The 18081-nt window shown below is 35.3% G+C and overlaps 1 protein-coding gene across 1 annotated transcript in view; it reads right to left on the reverse strand.

Moving 5' to 3' along the window:
* Positions 1 to 18081, reverse strand: part of LOC106107823 — a 37177-nt gene that overhangs the window by 8206 nt on the left and 10890 nt on the right. Inside the window, exons 3-6 of the mRNA XM_013288828.1 lie at positions 13233 to 13508; positions 11563 to 11675; positions 6693 to 6810; positions 4893 to 4975 (exon numbers count right to left, since the gene is read on the reverse strand). Of these exons, the coding sequence (XP_013144282.1) occupies positions 4893 to 4975; positions 6693 to 6810; positions 11563 to 11675; positions 13233 to 13508 (590 nt within the window). The remainder of the gene's footprint in view (positions 1 to 4892; positions 4976 to 6692; positions 6811 to 11562; positions 11676 to 13232; positions 13509 to 18081) is intronic.

Raw genomic sequence — 18081 nt, forward strand, 5'->3', positions numbered from 1 at the left:
TACATTTTAACAAATTAGTCTAATGAATATTGAATATGATTAATGGAAACAACAAAAACAAATGATAAAGTTTATAAAAATTTCGCATTTTCCTGAATAGAGGTTGTATAGTTGATAATAAAAATATTGATATCATAAATGTCAACAAAGTTTTGGGTAGAATTTTATCTTTGTACTTATAAAAACAGTTCTCAAGCTGTAACTTAGTGAGATGTATCATATTAATCTCATATCATGCATTTAATGCTCGTTTATCACCGATTGCGGAAATATTGAAAACTATATTAATAGAAAAGACGTTGCGATAAGTACAGGTCGAAAGTGTTCCGGTAAGGTGTACACCGGTAGGATAGGAGCATGGCCACGGGTAATGATTGATGAGCATCGGCCGCGTGGGCAGTAAACACGTCGGCGAATTCTTCTACTACATAATACACCCACTTACTCGCTCGCTAATGATTTCCGAACACATCTGGTCGGTTTAAATATCTCGAGTGCTACGACTTCCAACCACTAACGGGAATCATACAATCTGATTAATAAAACCATACGAGAGCGCACAAATGATTGTGGAATGCGTACTCACAACACGAACAGTTTTAAATTGTATTCGAACCATTTGTGCGTAACAGATGTTTGTGTTGACATCTCTCGCTCCGTGGGCAACGGCGGTCCGATTCGGGAACAACATCCAATGCCACCGCGCAAACGTAAACACTGAACGCGTGGTCAATAAACGCACTATTTCGCGCGCAATTAAGGTGTATGTTTCACATTGATATAGGTAGAGGGTCTGGTTGCTATAGGTTGTTGAGTTATCGTGTGATGTAGGTAGGTGTAGGGTTTACGACGAGAGACGCACAGGCACAGGGCACGATCATCGCAGTGGGCGGCATGGCGGCGGCGTCGCGCGTCAGTCTCGCGCGCGCTGTCCACCGACGGCGGTCGACGGCCAACTGACGGCGCCTTGCCGTGGCGGCGGCGGGCTCTGGCGATGTCGACTGCTCGCCAATTCCGCATTTTAAAATATTCCGTTACTTGTATAGAGTACAGTACAAAGGCATGGTTAACTGCTGATGAGGATCCAGCTCTGTCATCTTGCCGCATCGCCTTGATCCGTTAGAGGCCTGCTACACGTCATCGCGAACCGTCATCTGCGCGATGACTGTGGAACACAAGTTAATGTTATGTTTGATCATGTCCGACCGGTCTATTGTACTTTGCCCCTAAAGCTGGAGTAACTTGAGAAACTTGAGTCATCTTTTGATATCTTGAGACAAAAGAGCAAATTAAGTTGAAGTTGATAGACGAGTTTACTGTCTGTCAAAATACACTAGAATCTGATATAGAAATTACAGCATTATTAATTTATAAATATGGAATTAGCTGTTCCTGTGCGGCTCCATCCTCTTGACATGACAAAAACTTTAGTCAATTATATACATTGTGTAAACGTCCAATTGAAAATATCATAATTTAAATGGTGAAATGACAAAGACGTCCCTTCTCGCAGACCAATTTTTCTAATTTACTTATCTCCTAAGTTTAATATCATTAAATGCATTCGATGCATGTCGTGTGTAGGGGCTTTTTATCAAAGTTTATCATATTTGTGCAGAAAAGTAGATAAAAACTATAACACAGTTATATACAGTTGTAGGAAATAAAACATAAATTATTTAATGAAACCAATTAACATACGCTTTGAGACAAAACTTGTTCAATTATAAAAAATCTTAAAGTGTAGTTGTAAATAATTAGGAAATGTCTTGACTTCCGGGTATGACGAATATACATATTATATACTTACATTACACATACATAAGTTTGTTTGGCCTACAGTCCATCTGATATAAATGTTACGTCTTAATCGCAAACAAGTTGACAGCCTTCAGAAATGATATTTTTATTTAAAAATGTTGAACAAACAACATCGTGCTCCGGCAACTACAGTATTTGGCTATATTTTGACGTGAGTTGAACCATCATAAACGTCAAAGTAATTTATAAATTTTCCGCAATTTGGCAATTTTTTCTAGTCATACAAATTGAGTATGTATTGTTTTTGGTAGTGGTTTCTGTCGGTCTGTCTGCGATCGCGACGCGACGCGAGCGCGGCTCATCGCCGGCACTTCCGCACTCCGCTTATAGTTCGTGCGGAAGAGCAGGGAGGCCGCGCCCGCCGTTTATTTAACAATGTTTGTTTATTCAAACCATATACAAGTTTATGAAAGCTCACAACTTTTCATTCTTCAAATTTTTAAGAGACGAATATAAATATACGAAACTGGCGCTTTTTAGCAAGTGCAACAATCGGCAAAATTCCTAAGTAAGACAAAGTCTAACTTACGCTTAACTTATTTTGAGAGAACGCGTACTATGTCAATGTTTACAAAAGCGTATTACAAGTTTGATGTTTTTTATTGTTTTCTTCGCTCTTATTTGTATATCACGAACTTCGCGAGTAAGTAATGGTTTACGTCATTATACAATTAGGAAGTGTTTCCTGCACGAAGTTTTGTGTTGCGCCGCACGTACACTGTCGAAGATTGGATGACGAAATACAAGAACGCCGTTTCGAAACATAAGATTTATGATAGACCGAGGTATAAGGCAGGCAAGGTTAAACATACATCGGGCAGCTCAACACTCCGCGTAGTCGGGAATAAAACTATATGTTTATTACCAAACCTATAGCGATACGTAGGACGCGTAAATCAATGTGTCATCGACTGAGAGAAAATAGTTGTATGTAGATAATTTCTATCGATAAACATCTCGCCGTGGCCGCGTATCTGTGATAAGTAATGTTTCTTGTTTACTTCTTTGGAAATTTGACGGGAGATTCGTCATTTCCACCTATGTTCTATTTACTCAATGATTATTAACTTCTTACTCATCACTCATCACAAAAAGCCCTACGATCGTTCTTACAGGATAAAATAATCATAAATATGTTCATTATAGTATCTTTCAGTACACATGTCTATTGAGAATAGTTTCCACATTTAATAAATCTGGATTATCATCTTATTATTGCTTTTACTTTGGTCTAAGGCAACTTTACCAATGTATCCGCAATTGACACATGAAGATATTATGAGCTTTAACTAATTACAAAACTCAACTTTCCGCTTCGAAGGCAGCCTAATAACACTCACCCTGAATGTGGACCCCCGATAGGTCCGAAACTAGTCGGTGCCATCACCGGAAAAATAGACGTGAGTTATAATTTCTCGCGAAAGTTTAACCAATTTAATTATTAGCTTTTTCCCAAAAGAATTAACACGCAGAGAAATATTAGCTTTATTAGCGGTCTAGTAATATGTTAGAAACGACCATAAGTGTTATGATTTACAATGTGAGAACATCAATAAATCATTTATCAGTCAACGTTAAATTCACTGAAGCGTGGTCTGTGACGCAAATCAGATGCATTGGATTCCATACGGCAGAGTTACCGACAAACATTGCCCGTCTACAATAACATTGTACTAAGAGAATCTATTTAGTGCCAAGAGCTACATTTACACACCATCTTATAGACAAGAATACAATAAATGAAAATGATTGGAAATATGTAGTTAGTGTCCTTTTATTAATGAAAACACTATTCATTTAAAAAACTAAAAGATATGCAAAACTTAAGGTTTTCAACACAATTCGTTGCTGGTCAAAATCTATATTGTGCAATTTAAACGCAAATATTTTCCAGACTTGAAAACGAAAACTAAGTCTTGTTCGTCTAAAGTTTTATTATAATTCGTTGTATGTATTGCGTTAGAATTGATCAAGAGATATTCCCACCTACATTTAGACTATCATGACAATAATAAATATTAAATAAAAGATAACATTGTTACGTACATTTCGTTTTATCCAATCTTGATATTTATAATCGCTTACAAATATTATGATGTAATTTACGAATTGGAACGCTGCCATGCAACACATAGATAAATAATACTGGCATTTATCAAACGAGATGCCGCCTTTTTTCAAAACATCTTATATACAGGGTGATCAAAGAAAATTGACATTAAATTTTATGATAGTCATAATATAAAAGGTCCAATTAGACAGATATGAAAAACAAACAATAAGCGTGACTGCCGATATCATAAATGCATCTAAGAAATGCTGACTTCGAATTTATTCTACGTTTTATTTTTAATAGCAAACTACCTGGTGTTTTTAAAACAAGCAAACTATGATGCGATGACTCTGGTATCATTAATTCGATCAGATGGCGAAACACTGCGACGGAATAGATAAGACGTGGGTGGGAAATGACAATGAACTCACTGACTTAGCTTTTTTAATAAATAACAGATTAAAAACAGCGATCCAGTCACTCTTACCAATATAATAATTTTAATTTAGTAGGTACATATTAAATCTGATAATGTTCCATACATTTTTAATTTAAAACAATAGAGAGATGTGATATACCGCAACCCTGGTTCCCAACCGGCACCAGCAGGGGGCTGCGCGGTGTATTTCTGGATTGGTACCGTGCGGAAAGTTTAGTCACGTCTCGAATCACGGGACGCTGTCTCCGATCGACCTTCCGCAATACAAAATAACACAAACAAAGCACGAGGATCATGCTAAATTGGTTACGGAAGTGTTACGATGTACCCCCGCCTCGCCCGTGCTCTGCCCGTATGCACCATGCAGTTGTTTACACTGCGGATGTGTATTGCGTGATCGTATACCTCGCTGATCATCGTTATATCGGACGTGATCTATTTATGTCATGAAAGGGTATAATTTAAAATATTGCGCTTTACAGATTCAGACTTAATCAAAAAGCTTTTATTTATAATTTTGGATTTAATATTATTATTTAATCTTAACAACTATTTTATAAGTAGCATAAATTAACTTACCGTTCATATGTTTGCATATCGTGTCCTTATCCCGAAGGTCTTTGTCCACGGTCCACACGGGAGAGTCGGGCTTGTTGGAAACTCTGCGAATAAAGGCATTGTTTTAAACTATATCGCATAAAATAAAACGGACACGACATTCAAAGTCCTTGGCGGATCAAATGCAATTTACTGGGATAAATTAGACGTAGATCAGTCACGGGTGGATTAAGAATCGTGAATCATGATTAACCAAGTAACAGACCACGTGCTGGATACAAACTAGCTATAGCTAATGGGTTGAGATCAGCCACGCCTTTGTAATTACAGCCGTAAATGGTCAGCGAAAAAAATTACAATAATTCGTTTGAGAACAAAAGGAGGAGGATAAATAATATCGTTTTCACAAAGTCATTCGCTGTTAGTCCTGTGGTTCTGAAGAGTAAGTTAGAACAGTTGGTGTAGGACCTAGAATTGAACAGTTTATCAGCAGTATCATTGTGGTTGCATCTAGTCATCATCTTGTCTGGTGTAGGAGATCACAGGAATCGCAGACGACGCGAGTCGCATTGTAATGTGTCAGATGCACGAGCACGAGCAGAAGCAATATCTCATTGTGCGAGGCGTGGGTCAACGCTCCGCCGCGGCCGTGTGTCCGCGGTTCAAGATCGAGGGAAACAAGACTGAACGTCATCGACAAAATTAAACTGATTCATGTTGCACCCAAAACGGACGTTGCGGCCACTAATTGCTCAGTTATTATTATTTTTATTCGACTATCCGTGTTATATAAACCGCAAAGCATTACCCAGAGCGTCCAATTTGATTTAATGCCAAGAATGTACGTGCGAATGGCAGAATTTTGTGTAAATTTACAATAATTATAATAACTGGGGAGTATGTGACATTTCTACAGTTTCACAATTTAGATTCGTAATAATTTCAAAGAGATTGTACCCGACAAAAGTCTGGTAGTTGTGGTATGCAAATTTTACTATTAAATTAATACGATATACCTACTTTATCAAATTATATATTTTATAACTGTTTGTACCTATCAAGATTGTAATGCCATACGTGGTTTTATGTATTTTGCATTTGGTTATGTAAATCATTTTAACACACATCATCTAAGATTACTCGTATAATAATACCAATTTATGAGCTTAATGACATAAAAAAATCTATGCTACAATAGTGACGAACGATGACAAAGGTATGAATTCATTCTAACCACCATTTGTCACATTACTTAGTAAAAAGTCTTGAATAGTGTTTGTAAGACTATAAGGTTACAAATAATCATATATTTTCACACACAACAGTTAGTGAATTAGATGTATAAATAAAATTGATAAGATATAAATAATAAGGTCGGTGAGTTTTTAATAAAACATAAATGTTATTCCCCGTCGCGATATGCAGGTGAAATTGTTTGGAAAGTCGAGCGTTGACTAATTATTAATGGTTAGTGAAAGTTACTTGCTAGTTCGCAAACATCAACATTATCCTTAATTGAATAGTTGACAATAAAAAAAATAAAAAAATACGAAGTAGATAAGATCTGTATTATTATAATAGAAATTTTAGATTCCTTAAAATAAGAAAAAATGAAAGTGAAACCTCTATAGTTATATCGAGGAGTTATACAAGTAACCCGTAGCGCATGTGATAAATCTGTACGATCATTGGAGATTGAGAGTGTGATTTGGTTATGTCGGTAAACCTGTAAGGTTAACCATCATGAAACCCCAAAGCGAGGCTATATAAAAACATTTATATAAACAAGATGATGACTTAAATACATTTCTATTAACTTACTGTCGAGCCTGCCGCGAGCATCGCCGTAGCTCCGCGGCGAACACGCAGAACTCCCCGAAGGTGAGGATGAGCGACTTGCGCCGCGCACATTGACGCGCGCACACCAACATTTCGAACACTGCAACAATACACCCTGCATTAATATTTCATACATAAACTAAGATAATCGTAAATCAATATAAAGTGTTCTCGTTGACAGATAATTTAAAAAACTCATCGGTGCATCTTATAAGACTGAAAGAGAAATTTCCAACAAAAGGGACCAAATGAAATTAACAAGTATCAATATATTTTTTTACTTCATAAGGTATATTATATTGTCGGACCGATAGGAACCTACCGTTTAATCAGTCAGAGGTTAAATGATTGCTACTTGAGGCTGCACAACATATTTATGATATCAAAACACCGCATGCGTCATCGCTGTGATTTTATGTCCAGGCCGTGAAGAAGCACTCAAATTTATGACTGCCTTTAAATTTCTTGTTAAATTACATTGATTTCATGCTTACTTTGAAATTAAATAACTGCTTCCGACAAAAGTCAGGTGATGCAAATGTTTATATGGAGAAAAGAATAATTAATCATAATGAATATTGTGCACATCGCTGAGATTTTTTTTACTTAAATCGAATTTACTTGATAGTTAATCTGACATAGTCGTAAACTGCATTTCCATACAAAAAAGCATTCTGAACTGAAAAACGGCGAACAAACACGAGTGGATTAAGTCAGTAGTGAGTGTTGATTGCTTACAGCTTACAGGCAGCAATTACCGACGAGATTAATGTTTTACGGTTTAACCACGAGGATAACACGACCAATTAGGACCTACTCGCCACGAGACGTACATATTAATTAAAACAGCTTCATAGTAAGCAGAACAATAATACGCTTCCTTAATAACGTGCTCATACTTCAAACGAGCTGTGTATTGTCTTCCGTGCAAAAAACATGTTCCGTGACCATACTTATTGCGCAGATCAACTCGACGCTATTAAAATAACAATATAAACTGTTCATATTTTTTCTAAGTCTCTATATATTTGGGCAAACACGAAACTTAACGATTAATATGGCGTTCAACTATATGATCATGTCCATACTAATATTTCGTTTAATTAATTCTTCACTACCGGATATGCTGTATTCACATGGTGACCATACTTACTTTGGCTGAATAACGAGCATTTTGGTATGCTCTCTCGGCTTAATTTTTGATAAGTAAATCAGTCCACATGTGGTTAGATAAATTACGTTGTGATCACCAATTTAGGATGTATAGGTAGCCTCCAGTAATCTTAAACATCATAAGCTAGCACTAGGAATTTCTTGTTAAGGTCGAAGTCTGTGGAACGTTACCCTACATAAGAAGCTTACAACACCGCGATGGAAGGGCCTTTAACGTGAAACCGTAGCGGTTGATGTAAAGTATCTGTACGCCATTTATAGATATTGGTTATATTATCAGGGTGAGCAATAGCGATGAGATCACTGGCGGCGTAACGCAACACCTGTCGCAATCATCGGTATCTAACGGCGAATACGTACTACGAGAACAATAAAAACAAAATAAACTGCGTATTTACAATTGTTAGGCCCTGTTTCATGTTAGTCACACAACGTCATGTTTTACAAGGACTTAGACATAATTGACTGGACTCTTAATAATTGCTCAGAATACATGTGTACAACTAATAGGAAATTCCCTTACTTATAACAATTACAACAGCGAGTTAAAAATCTTACTAATATTATAAATGCAAAAGTTTAGATGGATGGATTGTTAGAGTTTGTAGCCTAAATGGTTGAACGGATTTCGGTGAAATCTATACCAAGATGTAGAGAATAGTCTGGAAAGGTGTTGTTTTTTGTCTTAATTCTACGCGGACGAAATCAAAAGTCAAAATGACTTGATAACCTAATCGTACATCACACGTATTAAGCAATTTGAGACATTACAAGTATTATAAATCTAATTTAAGAAATATTTACTGTAATCTACTACAATCGCATCATAAATCATTGAATGTCTGCGATAAGGTGGTTTATTCACTTAAGTTATAATTGTATTTTATCTACCGATGTTAATTAGCATTTCGCCGACAAGAGGCTGTAAGTTATAAGGCACTAATTACACTGACTTTTGCGAGCCTTAATGAGTCTGGTAATCGAACGTATCGGTTTGAAGCAGGGAGGTCGACGTCTGAAAAAATGCCGTCTTAAAAACGCCGGCTGGCGGTACTGTTTGTTATCTCTTTCATGAAAATAAACGAAACAAAAGTTATAACTACATTCTCAAAATGTGTTATTTGCTCGGAAGTTGTACGTTTTGAAATAAATTTGTCTTTGCCCAATTGTTTTAAAAATTAATAGCAGTCGCTTACTACAACCTACATAATATAACTTGCGAAGACATTGCGAATGTTGGTAAGAAAAAGAATCTCTTGAGAAAGAGGGGCAGTCGATAAACTACTATTTAGGTATTTTACGTGAAAATAAAAAAAGAAAACCTAGATATATAAAAACACTCAGTATTAACTTAAAACCATTTGCATGAAGACATTAATAACAATAAAATATTTAATTCTGAACACACGGTAGTCACTTTAATAGGCGGGACCATAAATACTATGAACAATGTACACGAGTAAAAATAAAGTGTAATAAATTATCTACTAAATGTTCAAATAGAATACCAAATAGGTTACACGTGGCTATAAAAAATTAACACACGTCAAAAATGTGCTAAATGGGAGTAACAAATTTATTTGTGATTTTGTAGGATCGATGTATTCAGGGCCAGATCATGGCAAAAAGTTAGTGTTAACATAACGTAACCCGGTAAAACAGCTTGTAGACATCAACGTACTGATATGTACAAATTGTTTGAAACACGTTCTTTTTCATCTTTACTAGCTTAATCTTAGTTAGCTCTGTCTCTAGAATTCAAAGTAGAAAGTTGAGAGACTTCTTGGCTCAGACTTATTACATTTAGGTCGCTCCTAACTTTAATGCTGTTATAAAATCACATGTATGTCTTAAACTCGACGCCCGTTTGTCTATGTAAAAGACAATCTTATCAAATGTAGACTATATCTTAATAGTTAGTTAAATACACGTAAGATTTATGAGATATTAAATAGGAAAGGGCAAAACACCATCTGCGTCGTACCCGTAAATTGTTTGATGTGACACGAAGTAGTCATAGAAGTGACGCGCGGGTCACGATTGAAATCTCCGCAACAGATCGCCGTTAATTTATTGACTTCAATATTCATTGCCCTGAGGTCATGTTACTGTTTGCGGCGATGGAGAAACCCACCTTTGACATTTAAACTGTTTTTGTTATGTCCATTGTTAGCTACACTGCATCAAAACATATTTTAATAACATCATAGTTATTTATTCATCCGCAATGCAACGTACAAACATGTACATTTATTTTTTGTACGTAAGTTCGTTTATCTAAAGGTGAAAATACAAAATTCTTAACACAGTTGTACGACAAACTGCTATACCATTTGCTACAGGGCTCAAATAAAGTGTTCAACATAAAAAATACTGTAGTAACATTTCTCGCAAGCCACTCCAAATCAACGCTGAATTTGTAAAAATCAGCATTAATTTTGGGATATGATATAAAAATTTAGATTCACTGGCATATAGCCAGTTGGGATAACCTGGTGTGACTCTCTTTAATGAGGTCACATTATTTACGGCACAACCAGCCAGTTTTTTTGAGATTTAATCTGTAAGAGCTGTTTGTGTCGACACTATTCACCTTAATTTTAAAAATGTTATTAATAAACAAGTAATAGGTATCGATTTGACGGGAAATAAAAGCAAATACTGGTGGCTGGAAAATGTCACGACTAGAAAGTGGTCTTGGGCGGAACGTTATTATGTACTTATTTGGCTAAATTAGTGGCTGACCTTATCTGACAAATCTTGGACAACATTCCGTAAAAGCTTATCGGGAAGTTTCACGCTGCCATCATATTTTATATTCATCAAAGCAATATCTGTTTCATTTCTTTTACTACAGCACATATCAATTTGGATAAGTTATTTAAACTCATTTAACCGTCTAACTATAGACTGTTAGGACTCTCTAAAAAGGCGCAATAAATGAATGTTATCTATCTAACAGTAGCAAATGGAAACTTTAATTGCAATCCTTTCGTGGCTTGTGTTATTTCAACGGTTTGTCTTGTTTCACCTGCTGACTATGACGTCATTTATCTTCCGTCAATGCGTACACTCATCGAATTAGATCAAATAACTTCGTCTTGGTAATAAATTAGAATCGACGTGAGTAAACGTAGCGAGGACATTCACATCACTATTTCCTCATACGTCTGCCTCGCATCACGTGACTCCACTCGTTTATATCAACATTAAAGTTAAATATGCATCCGTAATAAAGACAACTGTACCAGTAATGATAAACAACTCATAAATAAATACTTCATGCAATACATTTTGCTATCTAATTTTACATTAACTGTTGTAGTTTATTTTCCTTTACAACAAAAGAATTTTAAATGAAGACAGTGCCTTATGAAGTATTGGATAAAGATGATGACTCAATCTTCTAAATATAAAAGAATTCTCCGAAATCTACATCTTTCTCTCCTATTCAGTTTTATGCTACGTTATGTTACTAATATTAGTGTAACAGTTTGTATGGACAAATGGATGTGTATTAAAAGTTATCTAATAAAGGGCTGAACAGTTCGCTATCAAATTTATTATACATGTAGAAAATAGCCTGGAAGAACACATAGGTTATTGACTACTTTTCTTTTTTTCATTTACATACTGGGGGACAAAAGGTAACACCTCCTGTATAAAAAAGTGTACTCACCCTGTGTTTTAGTGGGATAGAGTTCGATGTCGTTGAAGAGTCCCTGCACCCGGTGGGCGGGCGCGGGTCGGTCGGGCGGGCCGACGCGGCACTCCCAGGCGCTCGCCACCTCCCTGCAAACATCTCACGATGCAATCGATGCTAATTGATAACGCATACCTCACCTACGCAATGTTGCACAAAGCTTACGATCCCATAAGCGATCGCGTACTTACTAACTATCGCACTTAATTGATAAATGGGCTCTAAAAGTTCCGCCAAATAAATTTAGCAACAGATATCTTCACTAAAGACTTTTAACTTATTATTAAATGAGATAGTAAATGTCTAAGGAGGTAATACAATTTAAGTTATGAACAAATTAAAACAGGCTTAGAATATCAGAAGATTGTAACGTAAGTAATTACATTTTTAGTAATTCTGGTACAAACAAATTCCAGGTAGTAAAATCGGGTGAACCACAAACTGGTATAACATAAAATTATGGTGACATTTGTAGTATTTCCGTATTGCGACTTGACACAACAATACATGTTTTCGAGTCATGTTACTCCAAAAGGCTTTGTCGACAGATGTCATTCACAAATGAACCAAAACAATGACGTTATTTTCTTTGGTGTCATGTGATAAATACTGCTGAGTAGACCGGATGGTATAGTGTTACCATCCGGTCTACATACCAATTGCAATACGATATTCCTAGACACTACAAGAATTATAATATTCTTTTCTACCCAGCTAAGAATACACAACCTTGTTCACACAAAATTAAACTTATAAGCAAAACCAATAAAAACGCTGTAAACACCTTCAATTGAAGTGCTTAAGAGTTTTGAAGTTATTCAGAAATTGGTTACTCAAATGACAATCGACATGTCCTTTTCGAAGGTCCTTACATATTGGTTCTACTGATGACATCACTTGTACGTTAATTCTTATATTAAACAAGATATACTAACACTATTGCAAAGGAGCATCTACAGTCGAGAACTATTATGTCCTAACTATATCAGTGCATAGTCAATTAACCGATGTTTATAATGAGACTAGGTCGAAGTCAATTATAGTTTGTTGAAAAATATTACAATGGGAAGGAAATTTAATTCCGTGCCTATGTCTAGATGTTTGTGCTATTATGAACCAAGTTTCGTAACATCATTGCATGTATGTGTACCTTTACTAGTGTTATTTACGTTATGTGATTTTTATTGACACTTCAAGTACGCGTGTCATTGACTTAGCAAAATTATCACGTTGCAAAGTCAAGGTTAAGTCAATGTTAGTTAAATAAAAACATGATGATTGACAGTTGACTCGACAAAGACTTTCAACATTTAATAATTCAAATAGAAATGCATCAGTTCAATTAACATCTTAATAAGTGTTCGATTATCAAATTAGCTAATTATTTGCAACTTTAGAATATAGACCGTGTTAATGATTTGTAGTCTTATTAACTAATCATTTAGGACACAAAGTCTTAAAACACTATACGAAAAACTATTTGGAGGTCAGATTTTATAATACGTTCAAACTTACATGCAAGAGTGACAAAGTTGGAAATCACTACGCAATAAACACGTTTCCTTACAACAAATCACATGTATAAAACAAGTTAATAATTCACAAAGGTGTAATATTGTATATTATAAACACGACATAACACCTACCTGTCGCTGTGAACAGAGCTTAAAAGTTCACACCGGCATGAGTCAACATCACTATCACACTTCAAGGACAACACAAACACAGAACTCATGACAAAAAGTCGCATTAAAATATTCATAACGTTATATTTATACAAACGGAACCTATGTCTGAATTGGAGACCTAAGTGAGTTGTGATTGAGTGTTGAGCGAGATCACAGATCGATGTGACGTCACGTGATCGCTCTTGACCCGTCAGATAACCTGCGGGGGCACCGCTGGGCTGTTCTTGCTGCTTCCTTCAAGTGACATTTCATTAGTTATCTATACATATAATAAAATTGGATTGTATGTGGGTAATATCGAAATATATATTGACAATTCCTATCCAACGTTCTGATACTCAATTCTTTTGTCTTACTAATAATGTATCACCCATGATTAGAGATCCGTTGTAGGAACCGCCTTCAAACTTATAGGCAATCGCATCCTGGATGGCGCATACCAACGAATCTATCCAAGGTCAGTTACAATACTTGATCACACAACTATTAAAACTGTGTCTTTAGCGCACATATCAAAGTTTCAAACAACTAAGTCCCGAGTTGATAAAACATGTTAACATTTTAACTTGTTAAATTTTAGTGCAAAAACAGTTATACTTTCATAGTAATGTTATAAATGCGAAAGTTTATATGGATGGGTTTGTTAGAGTTTGTAGCCTAAAGGGTTGAACAGATTTCGATAAAATTGGTATAAATGTAGGGATAGTTTGGAAGAACACATAACTTGTTTTTTTTCGCAGACGAAAGCTAGTAACGTCATGAAGTCACGCCTGTCCCACTGTTATATCCACATGCACACTTCTCATTATCTGATCATTTAAATTTGATACTTAACACAACAATAATTTTAATAACGTATAAAAGCTTTTCTTATGAGGATAGACTTAATGAGCATTATGTCAATCATTACGTAAGCGATTCTCATACTGCATTGCATCATACCTAATAATGTTCTATTAATTGATCGCTTCCATATATAATTTTTGAATTAAAATGATATTAAAGCACGATGTGAGGCATTAGACCGTATCATTAAATTCGACACGATATCGCGTCTAAATTTACGACGTGATTGACACCTGATACATCAAGATAAACAATTACATTAACTACTAATGTGTAGCTCTGCTACTACTAATGTACAGCAGACAACACTAGGAAAAGATACGTAACTAGTATTCGATTTTAGGAAATTATTGTTTAAACTTGAAAATATAGCGATTTCTTATGTCTTCGTACAAAAAGATTAATATTATTAATAAACTAAAAATATATTTCACACAAATTTATGGACAGATCCGCTCTCGTTGGAACAAAGAAAACAAACTGTTCATTGTTCTCGTTGATGCTTATAACGATGTAAAAATGACTGATGAGGTCAGTGTGGCAGTAATTCAATCGTAGCGGCATTCCGGTTTTTTTTTTTATTGACATGCAAGGCGATGTCGCAGTAGATTAGGCATTCTGTCTCGACTCTATTAAAGACACATCAAACGGATAACAACGACTTATTTATGTTCCCTAACTAAATTAAACCGTATTTATCAGAGCTTAATTGAAACCAATCGCTATCTAAATGGATATAATTTTCAATTAAACTATAAACCATAAATAATATTTGTATTAATTATTCGGCAATGGAAACCTGAAGGAAATAACAAAGGAATAAGCAGTCGACGAGCATTTAGAGAAATGTATAAAACCCAAAATTTCAATTAAAATTTACCGTTTGTTACTCATAGTTATTTTAGCATTTAATGCACACGGATAGTTTTAAAAGGAAAAATTATGGCAAACAAGCTACAACACTTCGATCAACAAAATTTTCGACCGAAGCTACAACATGAAAAATTAGAAACACTTTGAGATGTAGGTTACACTTATTAAAGCACTTAAACAACTTTATGATAATTTAGTTTTGTTAACAAAAAGTCTAAATGGGACGTAGAACAGCTATAAGTTTAAAAGTCTATTTACGTAGCTATTGGCAATTGTTCTAATCATTAGCAGGGTGTCCTTAGGCGATGTCGATTAATAAAACATCGGAATATAATTGTTAGCATTAGTGGTAAAGCGTTGTCATAAAAGCGATACGGGCGAGGAGAGTAAAGATTACGAACGCGTGCGACCCAGCCGCTCGATCGTTTACAAAAATATGCCATGACATCATGGTGCGCGAGCGAGACCTTTTATTGCCTGCTCGCTCATTATAAATACTCTAGCGGGCGTATTTACTCCATTCGCGTTCAATTAGCCACGTTCGATTAGCAGATTCGGACGTCTATGTTAAATTGATGACTTTTAAATTCGCATGTTATATCGGCTTTAAGAAAAAAAACTATTTTAAGGTCGATATTGTTATTGTAATTTCCGAGTGTTATAGCACTTTATTGCCATAAGATTGACGTCGAGCAGCTGTCATGTAATGATTTATAGCTCGTAAAATATAATTCGTCCGGCCGACCCTGCAATCGAATCTGGCCCCGATCAATAATGACAATGCCCCACTTCCGGACCGATAACTGTGACGACATTTTACATTAATGAGATCACAATAAATTAGTTTAATTAGTAGCATTGTAAATTTTATTTAAAAACACTTCACGATATTGTTGTCTGAACCTAACACCACTCATAAATGGTAATGTAAGGATCACCGAGAGTTTGTAGGTTATAGATAAATACTTAAAGCAATTAAGAATACTTACTTAAAACTTATAATTGCAGTTTCATATTATTATTTATACAATTATAAAGAAACCTGGGATAGCAAGAAACGTACAAATCTATACTAATGTTATAAAGAGGAAATATATGTATTTTTGGATTTTCGTATGTATTGAAATAACTCAAAAAGTACTGGACCGATTACAAAAAATCTTGTACCTTTACAGAGAGTTACGTTATCACTGAGTAACATAGCCATAATTTTAGTATTTCTTACCTTAACATAAATCAATCACCCACCATCATTCAAAAGAGAAGGGAACATAAAAAACAATATTTCCGCTTAACAGTTAATAAAAATTTGCAGTTTGCATCTGTTCTACGTTTGATGATGTAATATGAATAGAATACATGTTTACATGTGTTATTATTGTAATATTTTTATTTAATATCGTTTGAAGTTATGGAATTTAAATGTTTGTAGTTTTAAAATAGAATTAAAGTTCATTTAACTACTTGAAAATCTAATTCAAAATCGACGATACTCTCGTGTGAATAAAATATTATGTAAGCTTCATCTACGAGAAACGCATAGTTACATTTTTAAACATTAAGTTAACGCATTATGGGAGGAATAGTAGCCTAGAGGCCTGTCCTTATTCTCGCTTCTAGCGCCTGAAAAACATCCACTTTATAAAGGGGTATATTCAATTCTTAGAATAACGGTTGATTTGAATACAATCTTTGTTGTTACAGACTCATTATATGTTCACACTGCATTATTTGTGTGTAAGAGGTACTCATCTTCACATCATCTTTAAAATAGGTATTTAATACGATCGTAAAATTCGTAAAACATGCGCAAAATCGATCACACCTTTTTAAATTTATCTTGAAATCTATTTAGAATAATTTTTATATTCACAGCGAAGTGTAGCTTGGCATATTAACATAACCTGTACCTACAATGGCTGCCAAGAGGTCGAGACTACACTTAGTCACTTCGAGCTTTTGGATGTGACGTCATATGGAGTTATTGACCCAAGTTAGCAATCGTTCATGTTCTGCTCATCTGACACCCTGCCTCGGCGTATTTCATCACCTGCGCGTGATGCGACTCTACTATTTAGTTTAATTTGTCATATCATTAGGATGTAGGAAAAAAACAAGTATGACTTCATGTCTTTGTTCCCTTTTAATTGTAAACATCAGTGGCACAGACGGCGTCAGCAAAAATTATCTAAAGGGATGAAATAAGCATACTAATTACGATTATGACTAGCAGACGCCCACGATATCGTCCGTGTGGAGAAATAATTTGTAATAAATCAAATAATTCTGTTGATTGAATTGAACTGACAAAATAACTTCTAATTCCCACTTTAAAGGAAGAATTTAAAAAACCTGCTCTTTTGGTCTTTCTCGGTTGCTTTCTTTTTCATTAACTTGTAGTAGACACGTAATTTATACGTCCATAAATTCACGCAATTTTATCAATCTCACGTTTAACAATAAACACGTAAAGTGCTTTATTACATAAACGTTATCCAACAGTCGTACACAACACATTGTGTCGATAAATTGTTTAGTTTCCTCCATTGGCGACCGGCATTCTAACATCAATTGAAGAAATGGCTATAAGAAATATATGAGTATCGAGAAACCTCTGACTTCTATATCTATAGTACTTTCTTAGTTATCATGTAAGTTGTTGAGAGCTTTAAGATGTAAGATTTGTCACATTCAAATATGTGTGGGACATACAAAAGTGGGTTACGATAAATTTATTAGTATTATTTATAAACAAGGAGCGAGGGAGCATTTTGTTTGCTACATATAAATAATGCGCACAAAGCGAATATGTCGCGGTGCGGCAGTGGGGCGCGTAATTAGCCGCATCACCTCTAGCCCGCGACCTGAGTAAACAAGCGACATGATGTCATGTCGATGTTGTTGACCCACAGCCCAGATAGGCGGCCGCTACTCATTTTTGGCCGGCCATACGCCACCAAACTATTAATTCAACGCCCAAGGTCCGATAATAAAATCGTTTATTGCTGTTTTATACCATATCGTTTTAGTGATTACGTCGTTTCTTAGCGTTTTTAGTATAATGATTTAAAGCCCGCTAAACTCAAGT

The sequence above is a fragment of the Papilio polytes genome, unplaced genomic scaffold (assembly GCF_000836215.1).
Source record: "Papilio polytes unplaced genomic scaffold, Ppol_1.0 DF821845.1, whole genome shotgun sequence".
NCBI classification, from domain to species: Eukaryota; Metazoa; Arthropoda; class Insecta; order Lepidoptera; family Papilionidae; genus Papilio; species Papilio polytes.